Source organism: Bipolaris oryzae, assembly GCF_000523455.1.
Source record: "Bipolaris oryzae ATCC 44560 unplaced genomic scaffold scaffold_7, whole genome shotgun sequence".
NCBI classification, from domain to species: Eukaryota; Fungi; Ascomycota; class Dothideomycetes; order Pleosporales; family Pleosporaceae; genus Bipolaris; species Bipolaris oryzae.
Window position 1 is genome coordinate 130,584 of NW_006911283.1, and position 27,424 is coordinate 158,007.

Sequence of the window (27,424 nt, forward strand, 5' to 3'; positions counted from 1 at the left end):
GGCTGAGTCCTCAGAACAAATCCCTCATGATACGCGCCAGCTCGTCATTCTCCTGCCCAAACCCATTCACAAACTCTCCATTGCCATTTGCAATATCATTCGACGACCCCCCAAATCCTTGTAGATTAAAAATCCCGCCAGCCGCCTCAAATAGGGTCGTGAGGTCACTCGCCATTCCGTGCGGTGTATCCAGCATGGTGCCGTTGCGGCCGTTGGAGAACAGTGCTAGTTCGTCCATCGAGTGGCCTGCTAAGCCTGCCATAGCCACTGCAGCAGACGAGTGGGCATCATGAATTTCCTCGTTGCGTACGGCAAGCCCAAGACGTGGCCCGACTTCCTTGATCGTCTTGATCGTCTTCCATAACCGCTTCGAGACGTACGAGTTTGACGAGAGACCTCGCACAAGATCGATCGCCATGTAAAACTCGTCTCGGCATTCTTGATTAAATTCGGCCGGCGCGTGAGCCACAGCAAGAAATAGAACAGCTAGTGCTGAGACGAGGAAGTAGTTGAATGTTATCTGCTGACTTCTGTAAATATCAGATGTCTGGTTCAGGTATGTGAGTATCCGAATCGTGTCCTTGGCCACTTTGACAACGACATGTGCAAATTCCAAATTCTCCATAATGGTGGTTGCTGTGTGCAAGACTGGTCTGTATATGAGAATTCGCATCTGGTTTGCCCGAAGGTACAGTACCACTTGGAGCCGCTGGACTAGACGGGATGGTGCCTCCACTTGTCTACCGCTGTCCGGATGCACAAACCTCAAGGAATCCGGAATGCTACGATGCCAATTCAGTACTTGGAAATCAAGGAAAGATATATCTTCCTTGTTAATCTTGTCCTGTTGGCCCACCTCAGTGATCGATTTCCACACCTTCGAACTAATTATTGAGTACGAGATCATTGCGTGAAGATAGTGGCCAGACTCGTGAGACGATGGCTCCTGGTTGAGTCAGATTCTGAAACACATACACATAGTTGAGCATGACTTACAGGCCTGGGGACGTTGTCAATGTCCGCATCTTGCAAGGCGAATGGCATTCCAGTCCCAAAGCTCCAGCGACGATCGAGAACGTAGATGGTCCAAAACATGCGGATTGCCGACGCTTGATCCTCAGGATTGGGAAAAAGAGTCGCATACGTGTCCCGGCGATGCAACCCCAATTCAAGACATTGCCGCGAAGCCAGCCCACTTATTCGCCAAGCCAGCCCTTCTTCATCATGGTGAAAGTGATACATGGCCTACACTTGTGAGCGTGACTGAAGACTGTACGAGGACTTTGACTCACAACAAGGACTAGTATATTTATGTTATGTAGACTGGCAGGTTCAGACAGTGATTTTTCAACGATGTTATGCACGTTTGCGAAGAGCTTCTCCGCCAACAGATCTTTCCCCCTACCTTCGATTACGAGGGTCAGTGCAAGGACTAACTTAAGTGTACTGATTTGCTCATCCATCATTGCGTCGGAGCCAGGAAGAGCACGTTGCATGAAGCCCGATCTAGTGGCGGCCTCTATAAAAGTAAATAGCATTTCAGTATAGCGCATCAACTTATCCACATCCAGAATTGGGTACATGGCGGCTACTTCGTCCCGCCAGACATGGACTAGGCGTAGAGCGTCGCTCTTTGAGAGGGCCCATATCGGGTCTTTGTCGGCGTGGAATGATCGTTTCGGCGGCATAGCATTGGCTGCAGGAGGCGATTCCCCTGGTGTCTCTTCGCGTGTCAAGAGGTCTTCGTCGTCTTCCTCTTCGCCTGGGTTGATGCCCATGGTTTTGAGACTTGATCTCGCAACGCTGACATTGAATGCGTTTGATGTTGGCCCATGAAAGCGGCGGTGTTTGCTCGATGACTTGGACTGCGATCGCGAAGGATGAGGAGGCAGCATAGGCGTCTGCTGGTAGTCCTGGGTGAAGGGGGTGCCCATGGAGGCATTGCTGTGGACTTCGACTTGGTTTCGGAGGGCGCTGATGTTGTGGAACAGATCATCTACTTGTTGCTGGAGCGAGCTGATATGCGCCGACATCTGCTTGAACCTCGGATATGTCAGTCGCGCCGTGTTTTCGGTTGCGATAAGGCGATTTGCTTACTCTTCGCTCTCCTTGAAGTTGTTGCAGCAGTTGGGCGAGTACTGGCAGTCGAGGTTGAGGTTCCCGCAGCGCTGGCAGGGCGTCTGGCCGTTGCATTTGATCTTCCGGCGTTTGCACTCATTGCAAGCAATGGAGATGTAGCGGTTGCGCTTCGCCCTGGGCTGGGCTGGCGCATCCTCGCTCTTCCGCTTCGCATTGTTGTTGGCGTCTTGCAACGGGCTGATGGCGTCACCCGGGTTGGACCTGTCTGCAGGCGTCGTGGAGCTCATGGTTAATTCCGCGCGCGCGCCAGTTCCGCCACAACAAGTGGGCACAAGTGAGGCAAGAGGTCTGGAGTCGAGGTCGGAGTGTCTCCGGCCCGCCCTTGTGCGGACAGAGCTCCGGCTGACTGCTCCGGCTACAATGTCAGGCCTTCGGCTTTCGTTTCACCATTCAGTTACTACATCTTGAACAATGTCTTCTATACAATAGTACACTCAGAATGCTTCTATCTAACCTCCGTGTCCGCTTCAGTCATCATCTAACCCAAACTCTTGCCCAACAACATCCGTCAGCTTCGACAACATCTCGAAAACTTCACCATCATGTCGGGCCACCTTGGTTGCCTTGATTAATAGCGGATACAGCCTGTGTATATGCTTGCGGTGTTTCGACTTCGCTCCCAGCGCATCGGGTATGGCTTGCGGCTCACATTGCAGCCTGTGCAACTCCTCAAGTACAAAAAGCAACTCGCGTCTCTGCGACTCGGGCGCAGGCATACGACCCCGCAAAGGATGGTCGGCTATGTACGTCTTGAGCGGGAGCGCACACCGTAGAATGAGATATGGAGCTGCTGCTTGGGCTAACTTGACTCGTTCGGGACTACTATCGTGCACAGCAACGAGACTGAACAACTCAGAGAGACACGAATAGCCCATGTTCGGCCGCCATGTACACTCAAGCTCGGCTGTTTGCCCTAGACGAACCTTGTAGAGCTCTTCGAGTGGCGCTGCCATTATGTCCGGCAGTTCTCCAGATAATGGGCTATGTATCAGAGACGTTGAAAAGAGATTGCGGGCGTAAGACTGACGAAGGTTGTCTGGAAGCGACGCGGAGCCGAGAGGAAGGACAACAATCTCGCGGAGCTGTTTGAACGACGCAATGTCAAGCACCTCATCCTTCTCGAGCGACACGGGAGCATCCGATGATAGCTGCGCTCGAGTAATGTAGTGAGCTATATCTACCAGATTGGCCCAGATCTCTTGGTCCGAGCCAAGATGCGACAATGCCGGCTTAATGATGGCTATGCTCGTCGACGTAGCCTTTTGCCATAAGGTTGGTGCTTTGCCTTCGCGTTGCCACACATACTTTTCTTGTATGGGCCGCGCCAAACTATTCAAAGCACGAGCAAAAGCATCATTCTTGTACATCTCTTCCTGATCGATGTGCTTGATAATCGTGTCTTGCAACAGCGTCATGGACGCTTTTGATAGCGCAACAAAGGTCGGCCCGCGTCTTCCAGGAGACTTGTCTTGTGAAGTGTAAGGTAGTGTTATGAACCGGCCCAACAACTCAATCAGATACGACGAAATCTCGGGGCCATCAGTCTTGATTATCGATAAACACTCTAGAACCCGGCTCTGGAGCACAGTCATGCTGTCCACATCAGAAGAGTAGGCGACTTCATCGGAATTGACAACGCAAGCCTCAAGATTGCCGAGCATAGAAGGCAGTTCTGCAGCAAGTGGCTCATCTGCAAGACGATAGATGGCTTTAAAAGCATCCGCGTAAGCTACAAATGCTTCTTGGTTGTCTTCCTCGCCGCCTTGTTGCCATGCGTCTTGAGAGGGGAAATAGCTCCTCCATACCCCAGCCGTTTTGACTAAGGGATCTATACCCCATGTACGATTATTGTCAGACTGGGAAAGAACACCCGTAATGGTGTCGAAGACCGACGCCCCTAGAGCATGTGAACGGTACTCGAAGTACTGCTGTAAGAGATCGAGTAACTTGGACCATGCGTCCCCAAGCTGAGATACATCCAATTTATCCATATAAGTGGTGTTTAGAATGCTTACAGTCTGAAGCACGGCTCTTGTTGTTTGCCCCCAATCTTTCAGCAGATCATTCTGCGGTGACTGAGTCCGGATCTCGCGCTGTACCTCCAGATTTGCCTTTACCATACCGAACAGTATTGTGCGAAGGCATAGTAGCCACACATTCGACGACAACTGGTCGGAGCAGTTCTCAAATATCCTCTGGATCGTTTGGATTGCAGAATTCCGTACTTCAATACGTTCGTCGATGGTAATGGAAGAAAGGTTTAATAGAACCTGGAGCCACAGGGCCGAAGTTGCTCCATTCTGTGAGTGACTGGAAACGATAAGTTTGGTGTCATCAGTCTCTCCAACGATTTCTGGGAGTGAAGACAGGTCAGCCTTGGATTGCAAGTAGTCTGATACATTCCAGAAGAAGGTGATCGCCTGCATAATGTTAGAGGTGAAACATATACACATGTCATCAACTCACGGTTAGAGACATATTCAAGTCCTCTTGTTGAGAACAAAGCCTGCGCAAAAGCTCCAATAGAGTGGACAGACAAGCATCTGGAACGGCAGTCATGAAATCCGAGCATATAAGGCTGACTGTTGCAAAGGCGGATCTGGCAAGAGATCTCGAAATAACCTCTGGAGCGCTATCCAGCCGTTTATCGGCTTGGGACTTTTCGTTCTCGTGTTTTGGTTCTCGAAGAGAGGATTGGTCGGGTACAAATACACTCATCAAGCTCTCGATGACGGAAGCCCATCCAGCAACTAGTGACTCGCCGCATTGCTCAATCACACTTTTGAGTGCTTCAAGAGCAACTTGGTGAACCCGCATGTCGGCATCACTAATGGTCTCCTTGTTAGCTCCATCGTAGTGATAGAGGTCTGCAATCTGTTTCTGTAGTGCGGTAAGTATGCGAGCCTGGATTTCCTCACGTTGCTCATCGGACATGGATAGCTCAGCAATGTCTCGAACAGTCCTTGCTAGAATGTCAGCGGCAAGCAGCCTTGTAGTTGTCGCTTTCCGGCTATCAGTAGAAAACTGTACAACTTCCTTGACAAGGATGTTCCATCCGCTTTCTGCAGGATCGTACTGGGCCAACCTGCTCTCATTCAAAGTTGCGAGCTCTCCAATCTTGTTCAAAGCAAATGCTGAATCGCGAGGGTTTGTTTCGGTATTTAGAGAAATCCCGGAAACACTACCAAGACGCCGCTGATGCATAATCTGAGGACGACTATAAGATGCAGGTGTCCTTTGACCACTCTCTGGAGCCACACTGTTCAGAAGGGAACACAAGGCTTGCAGCACTTCTGAAAATGATTCATTGGGGAAATCAACGGTGCTCTCAAACAGTCTGCGAGCTGCTGCCTGTACAGCTGAGGTTTCTGCTTCCAGCTTCTCGGTACTCCCATCTCCGTGTCCAGGCCCAGACCCGCGACTGCCTGTTTGACTTGTAAACGCCATAACCAAGTCGGCTACTTGTAGCGTCTCAAAAACAATCGACCAGGCGGAATTGAGGGTCGGTCCCAACGCGATTGCCAGATTGAGCAAAGCCCTCAAACACAGCAGATTACGAGGAGTTAAAGCAGGTATTGCTGACTCGTTTTGGGAGCCTCTATGTTTGTCTGCTGACATTGAAGAGCTTTGACTCACAAAACTGTCTACGCTTAGTATGGCTTTGGCATTAGAGAAAATCCCTGGCTTGTCAGCTGAAGCTGAGTTTGTGGGCGCTACATTCGCTAGCAACAGGTTTGATGGCACTGCTGCTTTGCCCAATGTTGTTAAAAATGCATCCCGTGGTGTCGAAAGTCTAAGAAGGCCAGCGACCTGTGTGATCTTTTGTATGGACCGAACCAGGGCACGGTAATAGTCGTTGTCAAGCGCGGCGTTAAGAAAAGTCGAGCAGGTAGCAAGCACCGCTGGCCAGCATTCCGTAACCAAGCTTGTCGACGTCTGCACAGAGGCGTAGGCGGAGTGCTCTGTAAGGTCAAGAGGATTTACAGGTATAGTTTTTTTGCGGAAAGATTGGGTTCTTGAAAGCCGACTGGAACCTTCATTTGACAATGCAACGTCTGTATCAGGCTCGTTCGAGTCATCAGTTTTGTTCTTCCTCCGGGTTCGACCTTCGTGGTGTACGGTAAGAGGAAGGACAAACTTAGCCAGACTCTCGGAAATGTTGGTGATGCATGTCAGCACCAGGCTATAGATATAGGTGTCTGGTAAGACAGGCGGGTCGGACTTGTCAAGGTGTTCAATACAAGGAGTTTTAAGAGCGCTCCATTGTGTGCTGATTCCAAAAGGACGAGCACCGCTGCTACTGTCACTCACAGGGCCGCCTATGACGCCGGCCAGAGCACCTGCTTCTGCGACAGCATGGTCTGACAGCGCTAGTTTTCCGTCTTCGGCTCCAAGGACGGCTGTTGATTGCTGACCAAGGCCAATGAGTGTAGGCTTTTCGGCGGCAAGCCGTACAAAAGCCGCCAAATTATCACCAAAAACATTCTTCTTCTCGCTTTTCGCGTCAAATAGCGCATAGATGGCCAAAAGAAGCTTAGAATCGGCGTAGATACTGCGAAATACCTCTAGGCAGAGTGCTCTCTTCCATGCCTGAGAGGCCTCTGGATCAAGCATATGATTCAAAAGACCGAGTGCAATCTCGCATTCCGAGGGAAGTATATCAAGATGATACCGAATAATCAGATGTAGTATCCGAATGATGCGCACAGTCACTGGAAATGATAGTCGGTCAGACAAAGAGCGAATGATGAGGGGCATGAGTTGGGCCCGCAAGATGTGTATTTGCTCTGGGTGTGTCGTCATGATTTCGTTGTGATTTGACAGTACTGCCTCGATGAGCTCAAGTATTGAAGACGGTGGCAGCGAAGCGAATCGCATATACACGGGTTTTTCTCCTACGATCAGTGAAATGAGATCGGTAAACATCTAGCCATGTTTAGCAAGATCAGAACAACGTGGAGGCCATGCAAACCTTGTAAGCATCATTCGCTGCTGGTCTAACTGATACTTGGCCATCGTCACCTTTTACCTCGGTCACGGTGGGGATTTCCAGTGCTTTCTCTTGGCAAGAGGTCAGTACATGATAAACGGCTGTAGAGATGGCTAGACCGTACCATCTTCGGAAGCGACTCTATCATACACAACAATGACAAGCTGTTGCAATGTTGCGGCAGCCGTATTGCTTACTGCAAAGTTCTTTGCGTTTTGCAGACTTGAGCATATTTGAAGAACAGATGAAAGCGAATCGCCCCGAATTTCCGAAGGGTAGTTTTGGAGCAGAGAGGGTAATGCTTGTAGTATCTTCAATTGGATGTCGTGGCCTAGTCACATCAGCTGAGCGCATAGGGTTCCGGGAGTGGGCAAGCTCTACTTGATGGTACCGACTCACGAAAAGCATCCAGGATTTCTGTCAGTCTTTCCCGTGGCAAAGCGCGCGAAACGCTAAGTCTCTGCAAACACGAGACCCCGGTTGATGCGAATTTGGCATTGTGAGTACTGCAAGCTATCAAAAAAGGTGAGATGAAATGAGGACGGCGGGACAGATCTTGGACGCGGTCAACACATAATCAACTGACGGGCAACAATCTAGCTCACCAGCTGAGAGCTGAGCCTCGGAGGTATTAGAGAGCGACTTGAGATCCTTAAGGGCTGCCTCTGCAGCATTTCGGAGTTCGGTATTCTTGCGCTTGGAGTCCTGGATGAGGTTCCCGAGTTCAGCTGCCAAAATTTGAGCCGTCATACTATGCGAATGACCCGAAGCATCTGGGCGAATTTTGCTAGCAAAGGAGCGACTTTGAAATGCAGGATATGGTTGTTGATGTAGTTTGGCCGACTATGAGAGGCAACGTATAGATGTCGCGTAGCGGACGTGGCCAAGCGATGGACCAATGCAGGTGCTAGGTGAGACCCTGGTCGGCGGCAACCTCGTCATATCGTCGGCACTAGTCGATCCCGACCAGCATCTTGAGACAAGCAGCAGAGCAATCAGCTGGTCACCCGATAGCCTTGCAAAGAATTGCGCCTGGCGGTACATTGCTTGATAGAGACTTGCGCGCGTCACCAGCAGCCACTTTGAATCGCATCTTGCAACCTCGCCCAAAGCCACCGCCGTCCAATACCCTACCTCTTGAGCGGGGTCCGTCCATCCCACTTCCTCACGCGCCACGCTTCACATCATTACTCTCGCACCAGCACTACAACAATGGGTGCCAAGGTTCCGCGAAACTTTCGTCTGCTGGAAGAGCTGGAGAAGGGTGAGAAGGGGCTTGGTGCTGGTACGGTAGACTTGCCACTTGGCCGTGGAGAACGCATTGCTGAGAATAGACAGAGGCCTGCTCATATGGCCTGGATAACGGAGACGATCTGTTGATGTCAGACTGGAACGGCACCATACTAGGTCCACCCCATGTATGCGCCTCTCCTCCCCTGTATCTAGTCGCATGTTGACAGAAATCCCCAGAGTGTCCACGAGAACCGCATTTACAGCGTGTCGATCCACTGCGGCGCAGAGTACCCTGACACACCCCCGGACATCAAGTTCACGTCCAAGATCAACCTACCCTGCGTCAACCCTCAGAACGGAAAGGTATGACCCTGCAAGCTGAGCATGGAAGAGTGCGTACTGACAAGGCTAGGTCGATCCCACAAAGCTGCCCTGCCTGGCCCAGTGGAAACGTGAGTTTACCATGGAGACCATACTCATCGAGCTTCGAAGGTACGGACATTAACTAACAGATAAGTCTACCGCTAACCATATAATGTATCAGGTACATGGCGCTTCCTCAGAACAAGAAGCTCCCACAGCCTCCTGAAGGAACGACTTTCTAGCCGTGCTTATGCACGCCAACTTTCCTGAGAAAGCAGTTCAAACAGACGTGTGACTGTATGCTAAATCTCAATGTACGACGAGACAACGTGAAGGTGCATGGTACGGAGTTTTGGTCTGCCAGATGAACTCATAGTCTAGGCAATTGACCACGACTATAAATGATATACATATTTTATTGACACATGGCTCCACTTGCTCTATGTTTGATCATTCATACTGGGACCTGTGATGTGCTTGCATGACTACACATTGCCCAAGCAGGCTGAGAGGATATGCACGTGATTTTTTTTAACTCAAGCCGCTCTAGGGCTAACATTAAAAAGCAGCCGAAGAATTTAGTATTATACGGGAATTAGTGATGAGTCACGGCGTCTGCTCGAATGCTGTGTATGTAGAGCACTGCAAAACTGACACGTGATCATGTGTCATAGTCGAAATATCTCGCGTCGCAACTCCGACCTGGAAACCTCCGCCGCGAGCAATCCCCATGCATGCCCCGCTTCCTCGAGCCTAAAAAGTCGACACAACATCGTGTAGCAGGTGATTCCATTGAAGAAGAATTATCCGCATAGATTCTAACATTCTAATCAGCAATTGCTCTTTACCGGGCCCTGCTTTTACGATGTTCGTCTGCTCCCCTCCCCGATGACGACCGCGTCTCCCTCCGCAACGCCGTGCGCAACAAATTTCGACGGAACCGGAAGATACAAAGCCCATACCAACTGGGGTTGAGCTTCAAGGCTGGCTATGAGGTGAATTTGTCTTTTTTGGACATGTGTCTGTCCGCAATTGACAAGATGTAGACGTTGGACCATCTCGATGCCTCGACGGCGGGCGATGCAGCTAGCACGAGCATACTGACACGAATGGTGGCTCAGCTACCACGCGCTCTGATACGCGCTCCTCCAGTGAGGAGAACTGAAGATGAATCATCCAAGGAGCCTAAAGAACGACTCGCGTGTCTCCCCCCAGAGAAGGCTGTCTTGAATGTCCGCCCATACGCAAAGACCTCGGGCCCCCGCCATGTCCCCATAATGTCTTCCGCGAACGGAATCCCCTTTCTCCGCCTCACAAAGCCTCAGCCTCCAGCTCTGAGCCGTGTCCTCCGTCAGCGACTACAACGCAAGATTCAGCTTTTCGACACGAAGGTGCTATTGAGCAACTGGTGGTTGCCCATGTGCCAACAGGAGGATGAGTGGGATACGCTGATCAATGCGCAATTGGAGACGCGCGAGGACGGTGTCAAGTGGACAGATGCGATTAGACAATCGGAGCGGGGAAATCAGGAAGCGCATGCAAAGGAGATGCGCAAGGATAGGGAGATTACAAAGAAGATGCAGAATATTGTGGACTTGGAGACGAAAATGGCACTGGAAGAGGGACAGACGATTGTGAGGGGGGGAAGAAGGCGCCCGATACAGGTGATCAAGCCAAAACTTTGATAGTGTAGTCTGGCTATGCAACTGTGTGCACACTCAGATTCTGAGGCGCAAAGTTGCGCAAATGCACATTATGATGTCGCCTCAATCTTGAGTTTCCCGACATCAACCTCATCAATATTGTCGTCATCATCATCGTCACCCTTCCCAACCAAGCCCTGCTGCCACAACTCCTTACCCGTCAACTTCTTCTCCTCCTTGACAATCCTCTTCTTCTTATCCTCCAACTCCTTCTCTTCCTCCTTCCTCCTCTTCTCCTCCGCCATCTCCGCCCGAAACCTCTCCCTCCACGCCAAAAAGCTCTCCCGCGTAACCGCCTCACCCTGGAACTTTTTGTTCTCCTCCTCTTCCGCCTTGGCTGCTGCCATATCCGCCAGCGCCTGCTTGGCGTTCTGGCGCTCCGTAATGAGGAGTTCGGCGCTGTCCTTGAGGACGGTGACGAGCGTGAAGATCATGGCCATGCCGAGGTTTTCCTCAATGGTTTCGGAGAGCGAGTCGAGGAGGCGCTGCTTGTCTTCGTGGATGTCGAGGTAGGGGTGTTTGGGGGCGTTGGGGGGTTGCGTTATGTCGAGGCGGGGGGCTTCGTCGGGGTAGTTGGGTGGGTACGAGACGTTGAGGATGATGATTGCTGGGAGTTTTCTTTTAGTAAACTTGTGTGTGGTTTTCAGATATGAGACTGCCTGCGCATACGTTGGTCATCTTCGCGCTCTTCGTCTTCATGGCGTCCGTCGTCGAGTTGGACGGCGACTCGGAACTCTGTCTCGGAAACGTCTGGAGGGCATTGTTAGTATATTTACTTGGGGTACGGTGGCTATTTTTCGGGCGCGACGACGATAGTTGCGTACCTGTGATTTCGTCTGCGAAGATTGACTCGAGGACTTCGCGTTCCTCTTTCTGTTCTTCGACACCCATGACGAATAAGTATGTGTGCGGACTGCAAGAGTGCCGACGCCGGGCAACACTTGCAAGTTGACGCTGAGGCTTGCGGTTTGGTGGGGCGCATGTCCGCTCTTTTCCCCCACGTCACTAGCCCCGACTGCCCGATGTTCGAGAAATAATTTTTGGATCAGTTTGCCGACTTGCAAACAATTTCACACACACCTCGACACCGAAACAAGATCTTGTGAAAATGGCGAAGACAAAGCCAGCGGACCGCAAGGGAAAGAAGAGCGCAAAGTCTAACGTGAAATCCGGCGCATCGAAACCAAAAGTTTCGGCTGAAGACCTCTTAATACAGGCGGCTACTCTTCTCCAAACATCACAGCCAGAGGAAGCGCTCGTTGCCGCACAAAGAGCGCTCAACTTGGTTCAGCCTGGTAGCTCGAAGCCTTCGGCCGCCGCGCTACCCGCATTGAACCTCCTCGGCGAAATCAACGTAGAGTTAGGCGACCCAGATTCTGCGCGCGAAGCATTCCAAGCCGCCATTATCATCGATCCCGAAGGCGCACACGATGGAGCAGAGAAGTTTCTATGGATGGCACAATTAAACGAAGAGGGTGGTGCAGAGAGTGTACGATGGTTTGAAAAGGGCATTGAGGTGCTCAAGAGGGAAATTGGTGGACTGGAAGGCAAGACGGGGAAGAACAACGAAATTGCAGAGTTGGTGGAGGAAAAGAGGCAGAAGATTGCAAACTCGCTATGTGGTATTGCTGAAGTCTACATGACGGATTTGTCATGGGAAGAAGACGCAGAAGCAAGATGCGACGCCGCAGTCACCGAAGCACTTCTTTTTGCGCCAGAGAATCCGGAGCCTCTGCAGACACTCGCGTCCATCCGAATTTCGCAATTGAAACCCGATGAGGCAAGATCCGCACTGAGAAGAAGCATGGAGCTGTGGAAGGACCTGGACCCGGATGACGCCAAGGTTCCCGATTACTCTCTTCGCATTAGTCTGTCCCGTTTGCTGATGGAGGCGGAAATGGAAGACGAGGCGATTGAGGTTCTGGAGCGGTTAGTGGGGGAGAACGACGGCAGTGTCGAGGCGTGGTATCTGGGCGGCTGGTGCTTGCATTTGCTGGCGGGAAAGCAAAAAGCCAAGGGAGAGGAAAAGGTCACGACATCACTACTGCGTGCTAGTCGGGACTGGCTGGAGAATTGCCTCAAACTTTACGCTATGCTAGAGTACGAGGATGAGCGATTGAAAGAACATGCCGACGAGCTCCTGAGAGAATTGAACGATGTACTCGGTCCTTCTACCGGCGCTGAGGAGGAAGAGGACGAATGGGAAGAGGACGACGGTGACGAGGACGAGGACATGGACGAGACATGAAGTTTTGGTAGACCACGAGGAGATGGGATGTACAAGAGCCAGCGACTATGGGCAGTGGCTGTTGACAGTGGCTATGGTGAGGGCTGGACACGACGATGCATCGCAGTTTGCTATACGACGGACACGACGGTGGAGGCGTTCCGTTCCCGAGACGGAGGATTTCTAAGTTAGGCCGAGCATAAGCTGACACGGCGGACATGTGTTCTAAGCGCATTTTTCTCTTTAGACATGCCCCGCCCGCAGTGAGGGAGGCAAGAGGGTAGAAAGTATGTTGATGTACCAGTACGTATGTAGACTAAGCCTGGGTGTCAGCATCCATCCAGGGCCTTGGTGTGCCTTGGTGTGCCCTGGTCCCTGCAGGCAGGAAGCAGCAGGCGACCGGGGTAGCTGTCAGTGTAGCGACGACAGGATGAAATTCACAGATAGACGAAAGCAGACTGCATTGCTTCTTCGGGCTCGACGCGCCCCGATCAGCGGGAGTGGGTGTGGGCGGCATGGTCCAGGCGTGGGTCCGAGGAGCTCTGGATTCGCTGTTAAGGGCAAAAGGGCAGCGCATGTGCATGTGTGCAGAGGGCTTGGGCAAAGGCGCAAAAAGGCAAGCAAGGGAGCCCATTGGCGATGGCGCTTGTCGTTGTAACACCAAGCAGCGATCGAGGCGATGAGACATGGCCAGCGCTTGGCAACGAGCAGAAGGTTGCCGGAACCGCGCGAGCGCCACGGATAGTCAATAATGCTCGTCGCGACCACCCCTCAATGTCCCCACGAAGAGAACGACTGAAGCCGCGCCATCGCCCTCTGTCTGCTGCTGCTGCTACTGCTGCTACTGCTGCTACGCATGTCCCCACGCCCTCTGCTCGCTGCCTCGTAATCCTCCCTGGTCTTGGTCCTGCTCCCTCGTGCCGCGCCCCATCCCCGACCGATGAACGGGGCGCTCGAACCTCGCACCCTTCCACAGCTGAGTGAGGCCTCGCCGTCGTCGACTTCTAGCCCGGGCATGCCCTTTGCGAGGCCCCGCGAACCCGAATGATCTGGTATCTCCTCTATCCGCTGCGTGGGTGAGTAGTAGCCTGCATCCCCCGTCCAGCCCATCCATGTAGTACATACGCGTCCGAGGCCATGCCATGCTAAATGCCCGTCTCGCAGTACGACTGAGCCACCACGCCTATCCACATCGCACCCCATCCGCCGCGCATTCCAGGCCCATGGCACCGCCACTGCCCGCCATTGGCTGCTCTCCATCTTCGTGACCATTATCATCTCCGTCCTCCTCTGCTACCAGGCTGTCTTCCAGGCGGACAGTTCCGCCGCTGCCGGTCTCCGCAATCTGCCCAAGCATGTCTGGACTTCCACCACCCAAGTCGAGGGAGAGCGTATCCCCGATGTCGTTGTGCGCCAGGTTTGGATCCATGGCGACTATATGAAGGCCATCGAATTGCCCGTGCTACGCCAGGCTCTGCATGTTCAGGAAGCCCTTATCAACAGCGGCTTCAACAAAGATGCTGACGACGATGCAAATACCCTCCGAAACACCCTCGCCAGCACCACTCCAGGCTGCATGACTGCCGGACCAGAGGAAAAATGGACATGGCACTCGCCTTTAATGTACTGGAACTGTTCTCGGAGCGCCCTAGATGACGATGGCGACTTACTCGGCACCATCAACACACACACACGCATGCGCACGCCCCGCAACATCACGCTGCGACCCAGCACGGTTTTTGCCGGAAAATCTTTCTCCAACACCAAGCTTCGTGCTGCTGATGCACTGGTCATTACACTTTTCGATCAGAACAGTTCAAGATTAGGGGCTACATGGAATGCGAGAGCACGCACTCTGGCCGAGGAAATATCCGCCGATTGGACCGTATTCCCCCACGACGGTCAGGTTACCCACAGCCGACTATTCGAGTTCAGATTCAAGCCCATGACTCTGAATGACGACCTATTTTTAGCGGCTTCCTATCTTATTACCGCAGTCTACGTGACAACGAGAATGAAGCAGTTGCGAGCAGTCAAAAGCTGGTTTGGCTTGCTCATCACCATCTATATGAAGGTAGGCGGTCTCTGCACCACTATCTTTTGCTGCTAACCCCCCCAACTAGATGGCCGTGTGTGTAATCGCTAGTTTTACTCTTTGTACATATCTTGGAATCGATTTGGCACGGATCCCCCGACCATGGTTTCCTGTAGTAGTTTTTTGTTTCGGTCTTGGAAATATGTACGTTCATGAGTGGGGCTGGGTGCAATAGCAATTACTAACTGACTGCCAGATTTCGTTTGATTAATGTTGTACTGGAAACACCGCCAGAGATGCCTCCTCACCAGCGCATCGGCAATGCACTCGGTGAGGTTGGCCATCTGTCTATTGCCATTGCGTTTCAAAACCTCGCACTATTGTACTTCTGCTCCCGGCTCGTCACGCCCTGGGTCGCCGATTTTTGCGTTTTCGCAGCCGTCACGCTCGTATTCGACCTCGTTTTTCATTTGACCTTCTTTGTTGCTGTTCTTAGCGTTGACGTGCAGAGGATGGAACTCTCCGACTCGTTGGATCGCATTAATCTCCGCCAAAGCACCAAGAACAAACAGGCCGAACGTCAATCCTGGCTTGATGCTCTGCGAGAGGGCACGCTGCCGCTGAGCACACGCTTCGCAGGGACTGTAGCCATTTTCTCTATCATTCTTGCCGTCAATTGGCATTTCTTCGACAGCGGTGACAAACCGCTGTCCTTCAACACGCTTCGGCAAAGTTTCACTTCGAGAAGGCGGAAGCGTTCCATCGACACGAGCTGGAGCCAGCCGCCAATCAACCAGGCTAGGACCCCCGCTGATTGGCTTCGGCTCCAAGACCACAATACGGCTCGAGAACTGTTTGGTTTCATCAAACCTGGAGCCCAAACATTTGTAGCTCGCATATACAACCCCATACTGGTCGTCTCCAAGGAAGCACAAGGACGTGACCGGCCGCAACCACCCTCGTCCTTCGTAGAAGGGATTCGCCGCTTTGCACATGGACATGCTTTCCCAGCAGCTTTGATTACTGTTACCCTCATTGCCATTGTAGCCTTGTTTATGAACTACCTTCTCTGGACGGGTCTTCCAATTGGTACAGAGGAGAACGATGATGTAGAAACAGAGTTTTCAGTAAAGACACTGCCAACGCCACAAAACTTGGATGTTGTCCAGTTAGCTGGTTGTCCAAAAGGCCATCTTGCAAGTGTATCGCTGGATAGGAGTACTGCGATATGGCTACATGGCCGCGGGGGCTACCTGCATACTACCTTACAGACGGCGTCGATGAAGCCGAGACTTTGGCCCATCTATGCTACCGCTATCGACGACGGTGGAAGCATGCTAGCGATATGCGGGCAAACTGGACAGATTGGTCTATGGGATATCCCTGCATCGCGGTTTCTTATGTTCCCGCTAATCGACATTCGGGGACAGGCGCCAATACGGTTCAGCTTTGTTACGCTAAGAACGCGGACGGATGCAGAGAGGCTATACCTCATCATTGTCAGCCCAGATGGACACTTGACGAAGCTGGAAGCACGCACAGGCATCCACCACACCAGGCGTATTGCCACCAGTTCAATCGTGTGCAGCTCAATCTACACCTCAGACAAGGGGGATACTAGCCTAGTCTTTGTGACCAAGGCTGGTGAAGTGCACATATTGTCACTCAAGCAGGAGGATAACTACACGTCAGAAGTGGTTGCAGGTCTGGATCCAGGCCCACCTCCTGGTAGCAATCCTGCAAAGATACGGTGTATATACGCGGTTCCTAGTCTTGGGGTCATGTTCGCGCTTCGCGATGAAGAGGCGGAGATTTTTGACTTTTCCAGCCGCGCTCTGGTGCACGCATTCCAAATTGGCCATGTGCGTCCACACTCGTTCAGAGTGCTCCACTCTGTACGACGCGTGTGTCAATGCGGTGCCCCTGCAGTCAACTCACTCTCTGTGGCATATGCAGAGCACAGTGCAAACCACATGGTGATGCAGACCTTCAGTCTGAGCGACAAGACTACTTCACAAATTTGCCTTGGAAAGCCGCTAGACCGGGAAAAACACAAATGTCGTGGTCTCGAATGCGCAAAGGAAGCGGTCTATTCTGTCGAACCCGCTGGGGCGTGGGAGTCGACAGAGACGCAGAGCGTGATTGGAGTCAGAAGACGCGCACAATTGGCTACGCCATCATCGACCCATTCAGGGGCGGAAGAGAACTACCCAGGCGTTGATGCAGTGGCGCTTGCGTCTGCATTGAAGCAGCGTGCTCAACGCCAGGGGTACGTGAACCTATCAAGAGTCGGGGACGCAACGTCGACTAAGATAGACCCGATGGATAGCTCGTTTGAAGATTCTGACGCATGGGAGGTTTGGACACTGTCAACAGCGGGCGACTTTCGCTCGAGACCATTGGTGCCCGACGACGTGGATGATGCAGCGACCGAGTCGTATGAAGATGAGTTGTTTGTGGCAGCACCTGGTCCGATTGTCAAGCTGGGCAAGCGCAGTATTGCAGTGGGATTCGGTAATGCAGTCAAGGTGGTTACGTTGGGCAAGGAGTCTTTTGACGGCCTGACGAGTGTACAGAGCGGCGCCATGGACATTGGTCTTGGCTCATACAAGTGGAGAGCGCGGAAGGCCAGTGGAAGAAAGGTGCAATAACACAACGGCACTGACGGGACTCTGGGCTCTTGAAGCAGGAATGGCGGTGTTTATATTATGGATATACCCTATATGCGCATTAAGCGCGGCGTTTTAGATGGCAAGTCACTTGAATTGATGAATGGATAAGATACATATGTGCGTATCTCCTCGATGCAGAAGGTGGTTTCCCAGCTACCAATCGGGGCCATCAAAGGCTCCCACTGGTACGACGGCGAGTGACAGGCCCCGCAGTCGACGTGTACATGGGCATGGGCATGGGTGGGTTTGCATATGTACCGAGGCGTTGAATGGATGTAGGTGTAGGCGGCGGTGCAAGACTGATGATTACAGACGTCATGGTGGCTGTTGAGCCAGGAACAGGCACATGTGCATGGTGCGGCAAAGCAGCGGGATGTAGTCCGTCCTCACCACATCAGCCCACACAACCGTCAAAATCAGTGACGTCAACATGTACGATTATTCTACAGGAAAAAAAAGGACAAGACAAAAATACTAGAAAGACATGCAAACCCCTCCGTCTCAGGGTACAAGTGGGTACGTAGTATGGAGTTGTGGGTTCCAGCTGGTGTGGCGCTAGGAGACAGGGTCTCGGGAGTTGTGGCGCTGCTTTGCGGGGCTACAGGGGCAGGAAAGAGCGCCTACGCGACTTCCCAGAGCGGCACCGCCTAGCAATTGACCGCACTTGACTTTACCTGCCTTTCCTTACCGCGGCGCCCTCGTCTTTGCTCTTCATTCCTTTTTCGCCGCCCAGCCCTCTCCCCCTCTGCTACCTCCCACATTCGAATAACCAGGTAAGCCTACCTACAACCCTGCCCAGCCGTTGCCTTCCATCCCCTGCCGGCCTGGCTTCTTCACATGCAATCAACGCCGCTGGCCTATGTCAATCCTGCACTGCGCATACAAGACTGACGGCGCACCAGACCCATCGTCGCCATGAGTAAATCTCAGTCGCCCTACGATACCCTGCGCAACATTACGCAGTACTACGATTACGCGGATTCGCACAACTCGGCCCTCGCCCTTATTCTCGCTCTCCGCCCAGAATGGAAAGACTCAAAGGACACAATTGAGTTTGTCAGGTTCACTGATGGAATCACAAACACGGTATGCACACGTACACACATGCAATTGCCCGTGGGCATGCTCTCGCGACCGCCCCTGCTGCCCCTTTATGTGCGCACGGCTAAGACTACGGTGTAGCTTCTCAAGGCGGTGAACAAGCTACCCGGCCTATCAAAAACCGAAGTGGAAGACGACGCCATCTTGCTGCGCGCATATGGCAAGGACACCGACGTCCTCATAGACCGCGAGAGTAAGTGCATGCCAGTACCATGCTGTACAGCGCTAAAACAAGGTTCTAGAGGAGGCTCGCTCTCATTCGCTACTTGCCCGCCATAACCTTGCCCCGGCTCTCTACGCCCGGTTTGAAAATGGTCTCCTATACAAGTTCATTCAAGGCACCGTATGTACGCCTGCCGATCTGCGTCGGCCAGAAGTATGGCGAGGAGTAGCTCAGAGGTTGGGAGAATGGCATGCCACATTACCTATTTCGAGTATTAGCAGCATATGTCCTGCGCCTGCCCAACTCACTTCGCAAAACAACAAGCGTGAGTCTTTGGCTGCCATGGCCACACTCACACCAGGCAAACCCATTCCGAATCTGTGGACTACTATGCAGAAATGGATCCTTGCCTTGCCGACCAACACCACTGCCCAGTCGGAGAGGAAAGATGAGCTGATGCTGGAACTCGAAAGCCTGATGCAGATACTTGGTGACACGCCAGGAATCGGTGGCTCCAATCCGTTTGTCTTCGCCCATTGCGACCTCCTCTCAGGCAACGTGATCATCGAGCCCTCGCCGTCGTCCGCCTCAGCCTCTCGTCGGTCCAGTGTATCTAGTTGCTCCGACGAGCCTGAGACGGCGGCCTGTGTTTCCTTTATCGACTACGAGTATGCTACGCCTGCACCTGCTTCATTTGACATTGCAAACCACTTTGCCGAATGGGGTGGTTTTGACTGCGATTACAACGCTATGCCCACACGCACCACCCGTCGCGCCTTTCTCCGCGAGTATCTGCGCAGCTTCAGTACCCACCAAAACAAGTCGTACAACGAGTCTGAGCTTGATCAGTTGTTTGAGCAGGTTGACTTGTTCCGTGGTGTCCCTGGTTTCTATTGGGGTATTTGGGCATTGATCCAAGCACAAATCTCGCTCATCGACTTTGACTATGCTAGCTATGCTGAGATTCGACTAGGCGAGTACTTTGCGTGGAAGAAGGCTTACAACGGGGGGAAGGAAGAGAAGAACGAGCGTATGATCCTTAGGGAGAAGATTTGGGCTCAGGAAGAGTAGATTACAATCGTCTTCCCGGCAACAAAACAAGGAGGAAAAACAACGACGAGGTACTGTTGGTTAAAGGCTAGAAGGACGGGACACTCATCGTGGGATGGACTCATCATGGGAGGGCGCTGGGGTCGCTCGTCATCTTTCTCTCTCTTTTCTTTTCTTTTCTTTTCCCCGCATCTCTGCTAGAGCACTTACCTTGGTCTTTTCGTTCAAATGTCATGCTCCCGATCTTATTTACAGCTTATTTAATGTCAAAAGAGAGAGGAAGGATGGAAGAAAGAACGGTAACTTGATAATATCATTGTTAGATTCGTGTTTTTTATACCGAGGATTTCGTACTTTTTGATGTTAGTACTGATGACAGAATATGTCGAACGTTGATAATGTAGAAGACAAGAAGTTTGTTTGCATATATCTTAGAACCAATTAATCCGAGAAAAAAAACGAGATATGCTAGGATGTGAAAAGGGAGGTGCAAATGAGTCAAGTCACGTAGCAAGTGTGTGAGTGCGCATAAAGATGAAATAATATTCCTCTCATATATACCCGAGAATAACTAGTAGCTGAAAAAAAACCCCCCAGAAATATACAGTCGAAATCCTAACCCTAAATACAAAACCTCGAAATGGGTATATATATAAACCAAGTCGTAAACTTTTTGTTCCCTTCCCTCATGTTCCATTTCCCATAACTTTCTATTTCTTTAAAAAAAAACCCAGAATCCTTGTTCCAAGAAGAAACGTAAAGAGAGAAAAAAGGGCATTAACGTCGTTAAAATAGCCGAAAACTCGAAAGAACGGGAGAAAACAACGCTTTCCCGGTCTCTTACAATCCAATAAGAACTTCATTCCGCGGCAACAAGCCAGTCGACATCACCAAGCCCCATGTTTCCATTACCCGAATCAAGCGTCACATCATTGAAGTCATACGATTCACCCACGGCTTCCATGTTGAGCAGCTTGTCGAAGTCACCGTCGTCAAATTCGTTGTTGAGAGGTAAGCTTGAAAAGAGCATCTCGTCGTCTTGATGGTGGTTGATGTTTGAGAAGGCGCTGAGGTCGAAGGCACTCCACTTGTTCATGTCGGACATACCGTGATGACTGTGATGGTGAGAGTGTGAAGACAGGCCTGCTGTGGCGGCTACCATGGGGCTTTCTTGCGAGATAGTGATGCTAGACATGTGCTCGTGGTCGGAATCCGGGGGTGTGGAGGCGAGGAAGGTTTCGAGGCGGCGGGCGACTTCTTCGTCAGTTACGTTTGGTTCGTTGTTGTGTTTTTCCAGAGCGTGCATGTTTGTGGTGCCGTGGTCGGGAGGTGGTGTGAGAGTTGAGGGGCGGACGGTTTGTGACGTTGCTGATGTGATGGCTGTTGATGCTTCGTTGACGAGATCTAGTCGTCGGCCGGCGTCCACGAGTTCTTCGACCGTCCTTACGGGCGCGCTCTTGGCTACTGGTGAAGCTTGGGTGGGTACAGGGGCAACGTGGATGCCCGCTTTCCGGATTGCAGCCTCGAGGAATGCCACAGAGTAGTCGGCAGCGGCATAGATATCCCGCAGCTGGCCCATGACGGCCATGCACTGGCAAAAGCCTCGTAGGGACGATCGTCGTGTTTCCTCTTCTGGCGCCTTGATGTCAAGCAAGTGGATGATAATGGCCGGAAGGAGAACAGTGACACCGGTTGTTGGCAGATACCTGACGAGACCACCTTGTTCAAGCCGCTGAGCAATCGATGTGATTGCTGAAGCCGCCCGGCGAACATTGCGGCGTGAAACATCAAGGAGCTCGGGTTCAACGTTGCTCTTCGTTGGAGCGCTCGCTGGACCGCCTTGTGAGTTTGGTAGAACTTGGGGCCGATGCAGCGCGGACAATGTAGTAAAAAAGACCATATGCAACAGTGATCGTGCAAGGTCAATAGCTGGAACGCCACTTGGTTTGTCTGTATATTTTGCCTCTTCAGGCAGCTCTGTCACCCATCTCTGGAGATCCTCGTCGCATGTTTTGACTTCGCTCGTCTCAGGATCCAGCTTCTTGGGAAGTAACATCATGGTTGTGCGGTCGTTTTGAAGGCCCTGGTTGTTGTTGAGCACGCAGTATTGCTTGGACAGAACATGCGAGATGCACAAACACAGCCTGGCCTTTTCAATGCACAGGATGGCCAACTGTCTTTGCACATCCACATCTCTGGCAATACGACAATCCGCTGGAAGGCATGTAACATCATCCGGTAGAGGTGAAAGCTCGAAATCGTCCAGAGTAAGCATTGGCACATCAAAATCCTCAGTCTTTATCCTTGTAGGTCGACGCATGCCAAGCGCAATAAGCCGATCTCGCATGTAAGTTGACCACCATATTCGCTTCCAGAGCTTGACGCGCTTGCTATCAAGGTTAGTGTTATCAGGGTTTCGGTGTAAGCCGATAGTGTGGGCAATTGACGTCGCAACGCCCATCCAATGCCAGGTGTCTTTCTGGTCATCAGGAGTCTCATAGTAGTACGTCAGCAATAGCAGTGCCTGGACCAGCGAAACGCGGTCGGATTCGTAATCAAAGTCGTAGAGAATCTGTCACATGGTTAGCTTAGGGCTCAAATCTCACAAAGCTTGCAGTAGCCCAATCAACATTATCTGGCACGGCGTCGGAAAGTCGGTGTATAAGCATGCCGTACCATAGTTGCGGACCGACTGGGCTGCTGCAACACGCCAAGCCGCATGGTGAAAGAAGGGGTTTTGAACTTACCCTAGTCTTCTGGAAAAAGTCCTTGCGGGCATCCTTGCGAGAAGTATAGCCCGCAGCGCGCAGGTGTTCCATATCGACAAATGCCGATCCTGCAAACATGACTGCTTGAAACAAGATCAAACTGACTTTGCCCTTGCGTTCGTCTCGGCCGTCTACCATCATGAGGAAGTCGTGGAGGTCCAGTAATGGCATGTATGGATGAACAAATTCCACGTAGGCGCGCAGCATCTCGCTACGCAGGGTACCCCTAGGCACGTTCAGGGCACCTTTCTTCTCCAGATATGAAATCTCATCAGGTCCGATTTTAGACGGAAGAGGCTTGATAAATCTTGGAAGTTCGCCAGACGCAGGCTTTTGCGGTAGGCTTCCAAAGAATGGAGCTCGAGGCTCATTTGAAAAAGGCGAGAATGGTAGATTTGGTAGGCTATTGATCTGCGAGGTGATTGAAAGCCGGCGCCGCATATCCGACATGGACGCAGAGGAATTGACACGATGGCCATGGCTTTGGTCTGGGATATGCGTCAGTGCTGTGCAGGCAAGGTTGTCCTAGGTCCCACATACATATTGAGTGAGGAACGTGCTCGTCTCGTCTTAATTCCGCCTCATGTGACGCTCGCGATGTGGCTGAGTTTAGTCCCTGGGAACCGTCTAGGGCGTCACGCGACGCAATTTTGCGAGTGGCATTTCCTGAAGAGGTGGTGCTTTCTGTGCCTTGGTCGTCGTCTTTGCTCCATTTCCTATTCCCGGAGTCAGCACGGCGTGCACAGGTCAGAAACGGCGTAGCGGCAGTTGTTGGCTGCACGCGACTGTTGCACAGGCTTGACATGCCATATGCGGCTAGGCTAGCGGTAGCGACACCTCAGCCGACTTTGCATGCCGGTGCTCACTACGACATTGCATATCGGAGCCGACGATCTCTAACTGCCGCGCAGGTCGCCATCCGGTGGGAAATTTGGAAATACCACATTCAAACAAAGGGTGACACTGACTTTTTGCGCCTGCTCTCCGATACAATGCATTCGACTTCATCTAGTCTGCAGTTTGTGCAGGGAGCGCCATGCTCTGTGACATTGCATCGCACCTTGCGAGCTCGACAACACTGACATGCCTTGGAAGCCCTCCTCTTGACCGAACGACCGGTGGTGTGACCATCGAGGCCTGCCTGGGTAGCTTTGCGTTTTGGTGCGTGGATATCACTATGATGGTCGGATGGCGACGCCGAATAGTCAGACATGGTTGCGGAGTGCTTGTCGTCTGGTATATGTATTGCAGGACACGGAGGTATCTGGGGAAAGAAAAAAGAAAACGTCAAGAAAAGTCCGATCACGCGTGAGGGGTGTCGGGGGCAGGCAAAGATTATAAAGTCGTATTTGGCAAGAGTGGATAGCACTGCCAGGGCTAAGCCGTGTGCTAGGACTCACAGACAAGCGGCGCTTCACCTGGTACGATTTGTCCCTCATGACGCCGCCTCCGTCCCCACTGGGGATCGTTAGCTGGTACCCCAGTCCCCCAGATGCGGATGGCCGGCGCTTTATCCTTGGCGATTTAGGGTGTCGACGCTGGGGTCGGAAGCCATCGGGACAAAGACCACTCTTGGGACAGAAGGTGTTTAGCAACGTCAGCTGCAAGCCCCAATCCTGAGGTTCGAGCAAAAAAGATACCGCGGTTCATGTTCGCATGCAAAACCGAGCGTGTGCTTGGTGCCACGCCCTATGACCTGCGGCTTGTGAATGCCAAGTGTTAATTTCTCCATCATGTCGACGAGCAGAACAGCCGTCCCATGCTCACGCTGACCACATTCGACACCCCGATTGCATTTGACAACACGTGTCGAGTCAGGGCAAAAAAAAGGTGGGGTGTGTCTGGTGCCGTTAAGGTACGAATAGTCGCGCAAGAGACGAGGGCCGATGCGGGATCATCGTGGTAGGGAGCGGAAATGAACATCCAAGGGTCGGCGCCATTGGTCTACCCAGGGCAGACTACCATGACCAAGCCAGACAGCTCTGGATTCCATAGCCGGCGTGCTAGCCGTCTTGGGCGCACGTGAGTTGCATAATAGGCGTCTAAGCAGCGCTGCGCCTTTTTGCCATTTGCTCGCCCAGGTCCATTCCCCCGACGCTGACCCCAATAAAAATCCTGCATTGTGGACGTTAGCGGGCACGGTGTCTACTTTACACGCACTCTGCTCCTTGGTCTGGTGGGAGCTGACCGCTCCCAGCGACATTCTGGAGCTGACTGTCGAGTGGCTAGTGTGTGCGTGATGCAAAAAAAAAAGGTCGCCGCTGATGACGTGCAAGCGGAGGCTAGAATACGATGGGCGGCCTTGATGCAGTCCATCGGCGTTCGGAGCAAAGGCTGATGCTCTTTGTCCAGCAGTTGGGGCGTGGTTGGACGAACAGGAATGGACGAACGAGTGGAGGATGATCGCAAGCCGCCTCCTGAGACGAGAAATTGCGGGGAGCACCTTTCCTTCTCGGGGAAGTTTCGGGCCACGCCAACCCGTTGAACAGAAACCCCTTCATCCTTCCAAATTGCTCCTAGTCGTTTTCCGCCCCGGCACATACTGCTGCACCTCCTGCATATATGTATTTTTTTCATTCATGATATCGGCGATGTTTCTCCACAGCCTGCTGGCCGAATTATGCATCCTCTGCGGCCCATTCCGAGATGGTTGGGGTTATCCTGAGACATACACATACGACATGATCCATGAAGAAGACACACGACACGACGGTAATACCCAAAATTCGCCAGCCTGACACGAGCGGTCAAGCCCCCTTCCGGTCTCGACACGCTTGGGTTAATAGGCTATGTGACTTGATCTGCAGGGTACCCGGGTACTAAACGTGGTCTGGTCTTTGAGCGCCACGACCGTGGCCGACCGAGGGCTCGGCCGACGACCGTATCACAGCCTGTACCTAGAGTCGCGTAAGGCACGAGTAGTAGCCCTTCATCGACGCGGCACTATTGCGCAACTCGTATTTATGTGACACACGCTGCATTGCCCATGGCACCCACATGCTTGCAACACACGATGACCGGGATACGTTGGGGACGGTGAGCGGCCGAGCGCAAGATCTTGGAACGGACTTGCGGGGCCAACCCTCAGCTCCGACTCCGCCTGCCATGTTATCCGATCGAAGAAGGGCCGGCCAACGACAATAAACTTCACAAATCAAGATTCCAGGCTTCATGCTCATCGGTATATTGGAGGCAGTCTTGTGGGGTTGACCAGGTGCCCCACACCTCCCGATAAGAGCCGGACTTTAGGTGCTGACGTAGTCGCGGAAAAGTGCTGTAGCCGTTATCCGTGGGCTTCGGAAACACGGGAGTGTCAAACACAAAGTGTGGGGTTAGGATTCTGTATTCCAAGTAGGCTAAAAAAAATAATTATTTTGACTACTCCTATTATTACATCTTCTATAGCTTTGATGTACCCTGTGGCCTTTCCAAGGCCTTCGTCTTTGCCTGGAAGTTCTTCACCAACTGTCGGATTCCGAGATCCAGCATAACATCCTCAGAACCACCCGGAATCCTGATACCTGGAACCTCGCGGTATATTCCTGTAGTTTATGTTAACCATTTCCGAAGTGATTCGGACTTAGTATCCACTTACTCTCAACCAACTCTCCTTGTCCCGACTTGGTGTAGCCATTTCCTCCAAAGAGCAACTGTGCCGTTTGTGCACACTCATTCAGAACGATACCGCTTTGCGCCTTGACCATGGCTGTCAAGCCTCCGAGCTCGATATCCGCCTTCGCTTTGGGCAAGTGTACCATTTGGTAAACGAAGCTTTCCACCCATGTCCATTGGGATTCCAGCAAAGCACCAGCTTTAGCAAGGCGGTGTCGAACCACGGCTTGGTTGATCAGCGGCTGGCCAAAAGCTTCGCGTTTCATCACGTATTCTATTGCTGCGGCAAGAGCAACACGAGCTTGACGGGTTGCGCCAATGGCAATGGAGAGTCGCTCATGGTTGAAGTTGGTCATTCTGTAAGCCGTGCAGTCAGCCATAGAACATACGCAATGTTACAATGTCATGCTTACATGTACTTCATGCCCATTCCCTCCTCTCCAATGAGATTCTCTACAGGCACTTTGACGTCGTCGAGCTCGATAAATGTCGTCCCCGCGGAAACTTGCCCTCCGACTTTGAGTCGGCGCATGTTCACTCCCGGATATCCCTTTAGAGGCACTACCAGCATCGACAAGCCTGTTGGTCCTGGCCCACCGGTCCTCACGGCCATGGTAGCATACTCAGACCAAATACCATTTGTAATCCATTTCTTGGTGCCGTTGACAATGTAGTGTTTTCCATCCGGTGTCTTTGTAGCCGTCGTGGTGATGTTTGCGACGTCTGATCCAGCTTCGGGTTCAGTAATCGCAATGCAAGCCCGCTTCTTGGCCGTCAATAGTTCGGGTAAGAAGCGCTCTTGTAGCTTTTTGTTGCCGAATTTGTAGATAGGTGGTACGCCAAATGACATGCCCGTTGTGAGGGAGCCCGGGGGTCCTGCGAGGCCAGATCGAGCCATCTAGCACTTCCGTCAGCCACCTTCAAGGTATCGCTTTGGAATTAAGTCTCTCTTTTTGTACCTCATCAGCGTAAATCATGGTATGAATATAGTCCCATTCCTCAACCTTGACCACACCGAGGATATCGTGGATCCCCAGCTTCTTCAGCCACTCCACCGGTAGAGGCGCTGGAAGCGTAGGCACAAGCATATTGGCCTTTGCAAACGTCTCAAAGACATGTTCTGGCACCGTCTCAGCCGTATCCCATTCCAGCGCCTTCTCAAGCAAATTCTTCTCCACAAACGCGCGACACGCCTTTTGCCATCTCAGATGCGTCTCCTTGTAGTATGGCGACGGAAGCCCAACAATGTACGGCGGCTCGGAAAAGGGTACAAATGCAGTGGCGGACATGGTGCCGGTTTGATTGTAGACGAAATTCAGACTGAAAGTTGGGTCGTTAGTGTAAATGACAGGCCGTTTCCTGTGTGCA

General features: G+C 52.1%; 10 protein-coding genes across 10 annotated transcripts; 5 read left to right on the top strand and 5 right to left on the bottom strand.

The window, feature by feature from the left end:
• Window positions 1-10: 10 nt before the first annotated feature.
• On the bottom strand, window positions 11-2,366 carry COCMIDRAFT_82613 (uncharacterized protein; the record flags this gene model as incomplete). Its single annotated transcript, XM_007685126.1, has 4 exons — window positions 11-943; window positions 997-1,245; window positions 1,293-2,043; window positions 2,098-2,366. The coding sequence occupies 4 exons, from the start codon at window positions 2,364-2,366 to the stop codon at window positions 11-13; spliced, it is 2,202 nt and encodes a 733-aa protein (XP_007683316.1).
• A 240-nt stretch (window positions 2,367-2,606) lies between these two features.
• On the bottom strand, window positions 2,607-7,879 carry COCMIDRAFT_1132 (uncharacterized protein; the record flags this gene model as incomplete). The annotated part of the gene is made up of 5 exons (XM_007685053.1): window positions 2,607-4,559; window positions 4,606-7,065; window positions 7,112-7,200; window positions 7,254-7,460; window positions 7,735-7,879. 5 exons carry the CDS (start codon window positions 7,877-7,879, stop codon window positions 2,607-2,609), a joined length of 4,854 nt encoding a protein of 1,617 aa, XP_007683243.1.
• A 462-nt stretch (window positions 7,880-8,341) lies between these two features.
• Window positions 8,342-8,967, top strand: COCMIDRAFT_1133 (uncharacterized protein; the record flags this gene model as incomplete). Its single annotated transcript, XM_007685054.1, has 5 exons — window positions 8,342-8,414; window positions 8,468-8,547; window positions 8,600-8,725; window positions 8,775-8,854; window positions 8,907-8,967. The coding sequence occupies 5 exons, from the start codon at window positions 8,342-8,344 to the stop codon at window positions 8,965-8,967; spliced, it is 420 nt and encodes a 139-aa protein (XP_007683244.1).
• A 492-nt stretch (window positions 8,968-9,459) lies between these two features.
• On the top strand, window positions 9,460-10,410 carry COCMIDRAFT_82785 (uncharacterized protein; the record flags this gene model as incomplete). Its single annotated transcript, XM_007685127.1, has 3 exons — window positions 9,460-9,508; window positions 9,560-9,720; window positions 9,772-10,410. 3 exons carry the CDS (start codon window positions 9,460-9,462, stop codon window positions 10,408-10,410), a joined length of 849 nt encoding a protein of 282 aa, XP_007683317.1.
• A 68-nt stretch (window positions 10,411-10,478) lies between these two features.
• COCMIDRAFT_82700 (uncharacterized protein) lies at window positions 10,479-11,319 on the bottom strand (the record flags this gene model as incomplete). Its single annotated transcript, XM_007685128.1, has 3 exons — window positions 10,479-11,035; window positions 11,098-11,178; window positions 11,253-11,319. 3 exons carry the CDS (start codon window positions 11,317-11,319, stop codon window positions 10,479-10,481), a joined length of 705 nt encoding a protein of 234 aa, XP_007683318.1.
• A 217-nt stretch (window positions 11,320-11,536) lies between these two features.
• Window positions 11,537-12,676, top strand: COCMIDRAFT_82530 (uncharacterized protein; the record flags this gene model as incomplete). The annotated part of the gene is made up of 1 exon (XM_007685129.1): window positions 11,537-12,676. One exon carries the CDS (start codon window positions 11,537-11,539, stop codon window positions 12,674-12,676), a length of 1,140 nt encoding a protein of 379 aa, XP_007683319.1.
• Window positions 12,677-13,699: 1,023 nt separating this feature from the next.
• On the top strand, window positions 13,700-17,341 carry COCMIDRAFT_82634 (uncharacterized protein; the record flags this gene model as incomplete). The annotated part of the gene is made up of 4 exons (XM_007685130.1): window positions 13,700-13,731; window positions 13,820-14,729; window positions 14,779-14,894; window positions 14,947-17,341. 4 exons carry the CDS (start codon window positions 13,700-13,702, stop codon window positions 17,339-17,341), a joined length of 3,453 nt encoding a protein of 1,150 aa, XP_007683320.1.
• Window positions 17,342-18,277: 936 nt separating this feature from the next.
• COCMIDRAFT_82507 (uncharacterized protein) lies at window positions 18,278-19,697 on the top strand (the record flags this gene model as incomplete). Its single annotated transcript, XM_007685131.1, has 3 exons — window positions 18,278-18,448; window positions 18,545-18,656; window positions 18,706-19,697. 3 exons carry the CDS (start codon window positions 18,278-18,280, stop codon window positions 19,695-19,697), a joined length of 1,275 nt encoding a protein of 424 aa, XP_007683321.1.
• Window positions 19,698-20,535: 838 nt separating this feature from the next.
• Window positions 20,536-23,657, bottom strand: COCMIDRAFT_32511 (uncharacterized protein; the record flags this gene model as incomplete). Its single annotated transcript, XM_007685099.1, has 5 exons — window positions 20,536-22,248; window positions 22,424-22,950; window positions 22,985-23,260; window positions 23,311-23,344; window positions 23,397-23,657. 5 exons carry the CDS (start codon window positions 23,655-23,657, stop codon window positions 20,536-20,538), a joined length of 2,811 nt encoding a protein of 936 aa, XP_007683289.1.
• Window positions 23,658-25,843: 2,186 nt separating this feature from the next.
• On the bottom strand, window positions 25,844-27,345 carry COCMIDRAFT_82726 (uncharacterized protein; the record flags this gene model as incomplete). Its single annotated transcript, XM_007685132.1, has 4 exons — window positions 25,844-25,986; window positions 26,040-26,413; window positions 26,470-26,954; window positions 27,016-27,345. The coding sequence occupies 4 exons, from the start codon at window positions 27,343-27,345 to the stop codon at window positions 25,844-25,846; spliced, it is 1,332 nt and encodes a 443-aa protein (XP_007683322.1).
• Between the last annotated feature and the right edge of the window lie 79 nt (window positions 27,346-27,424).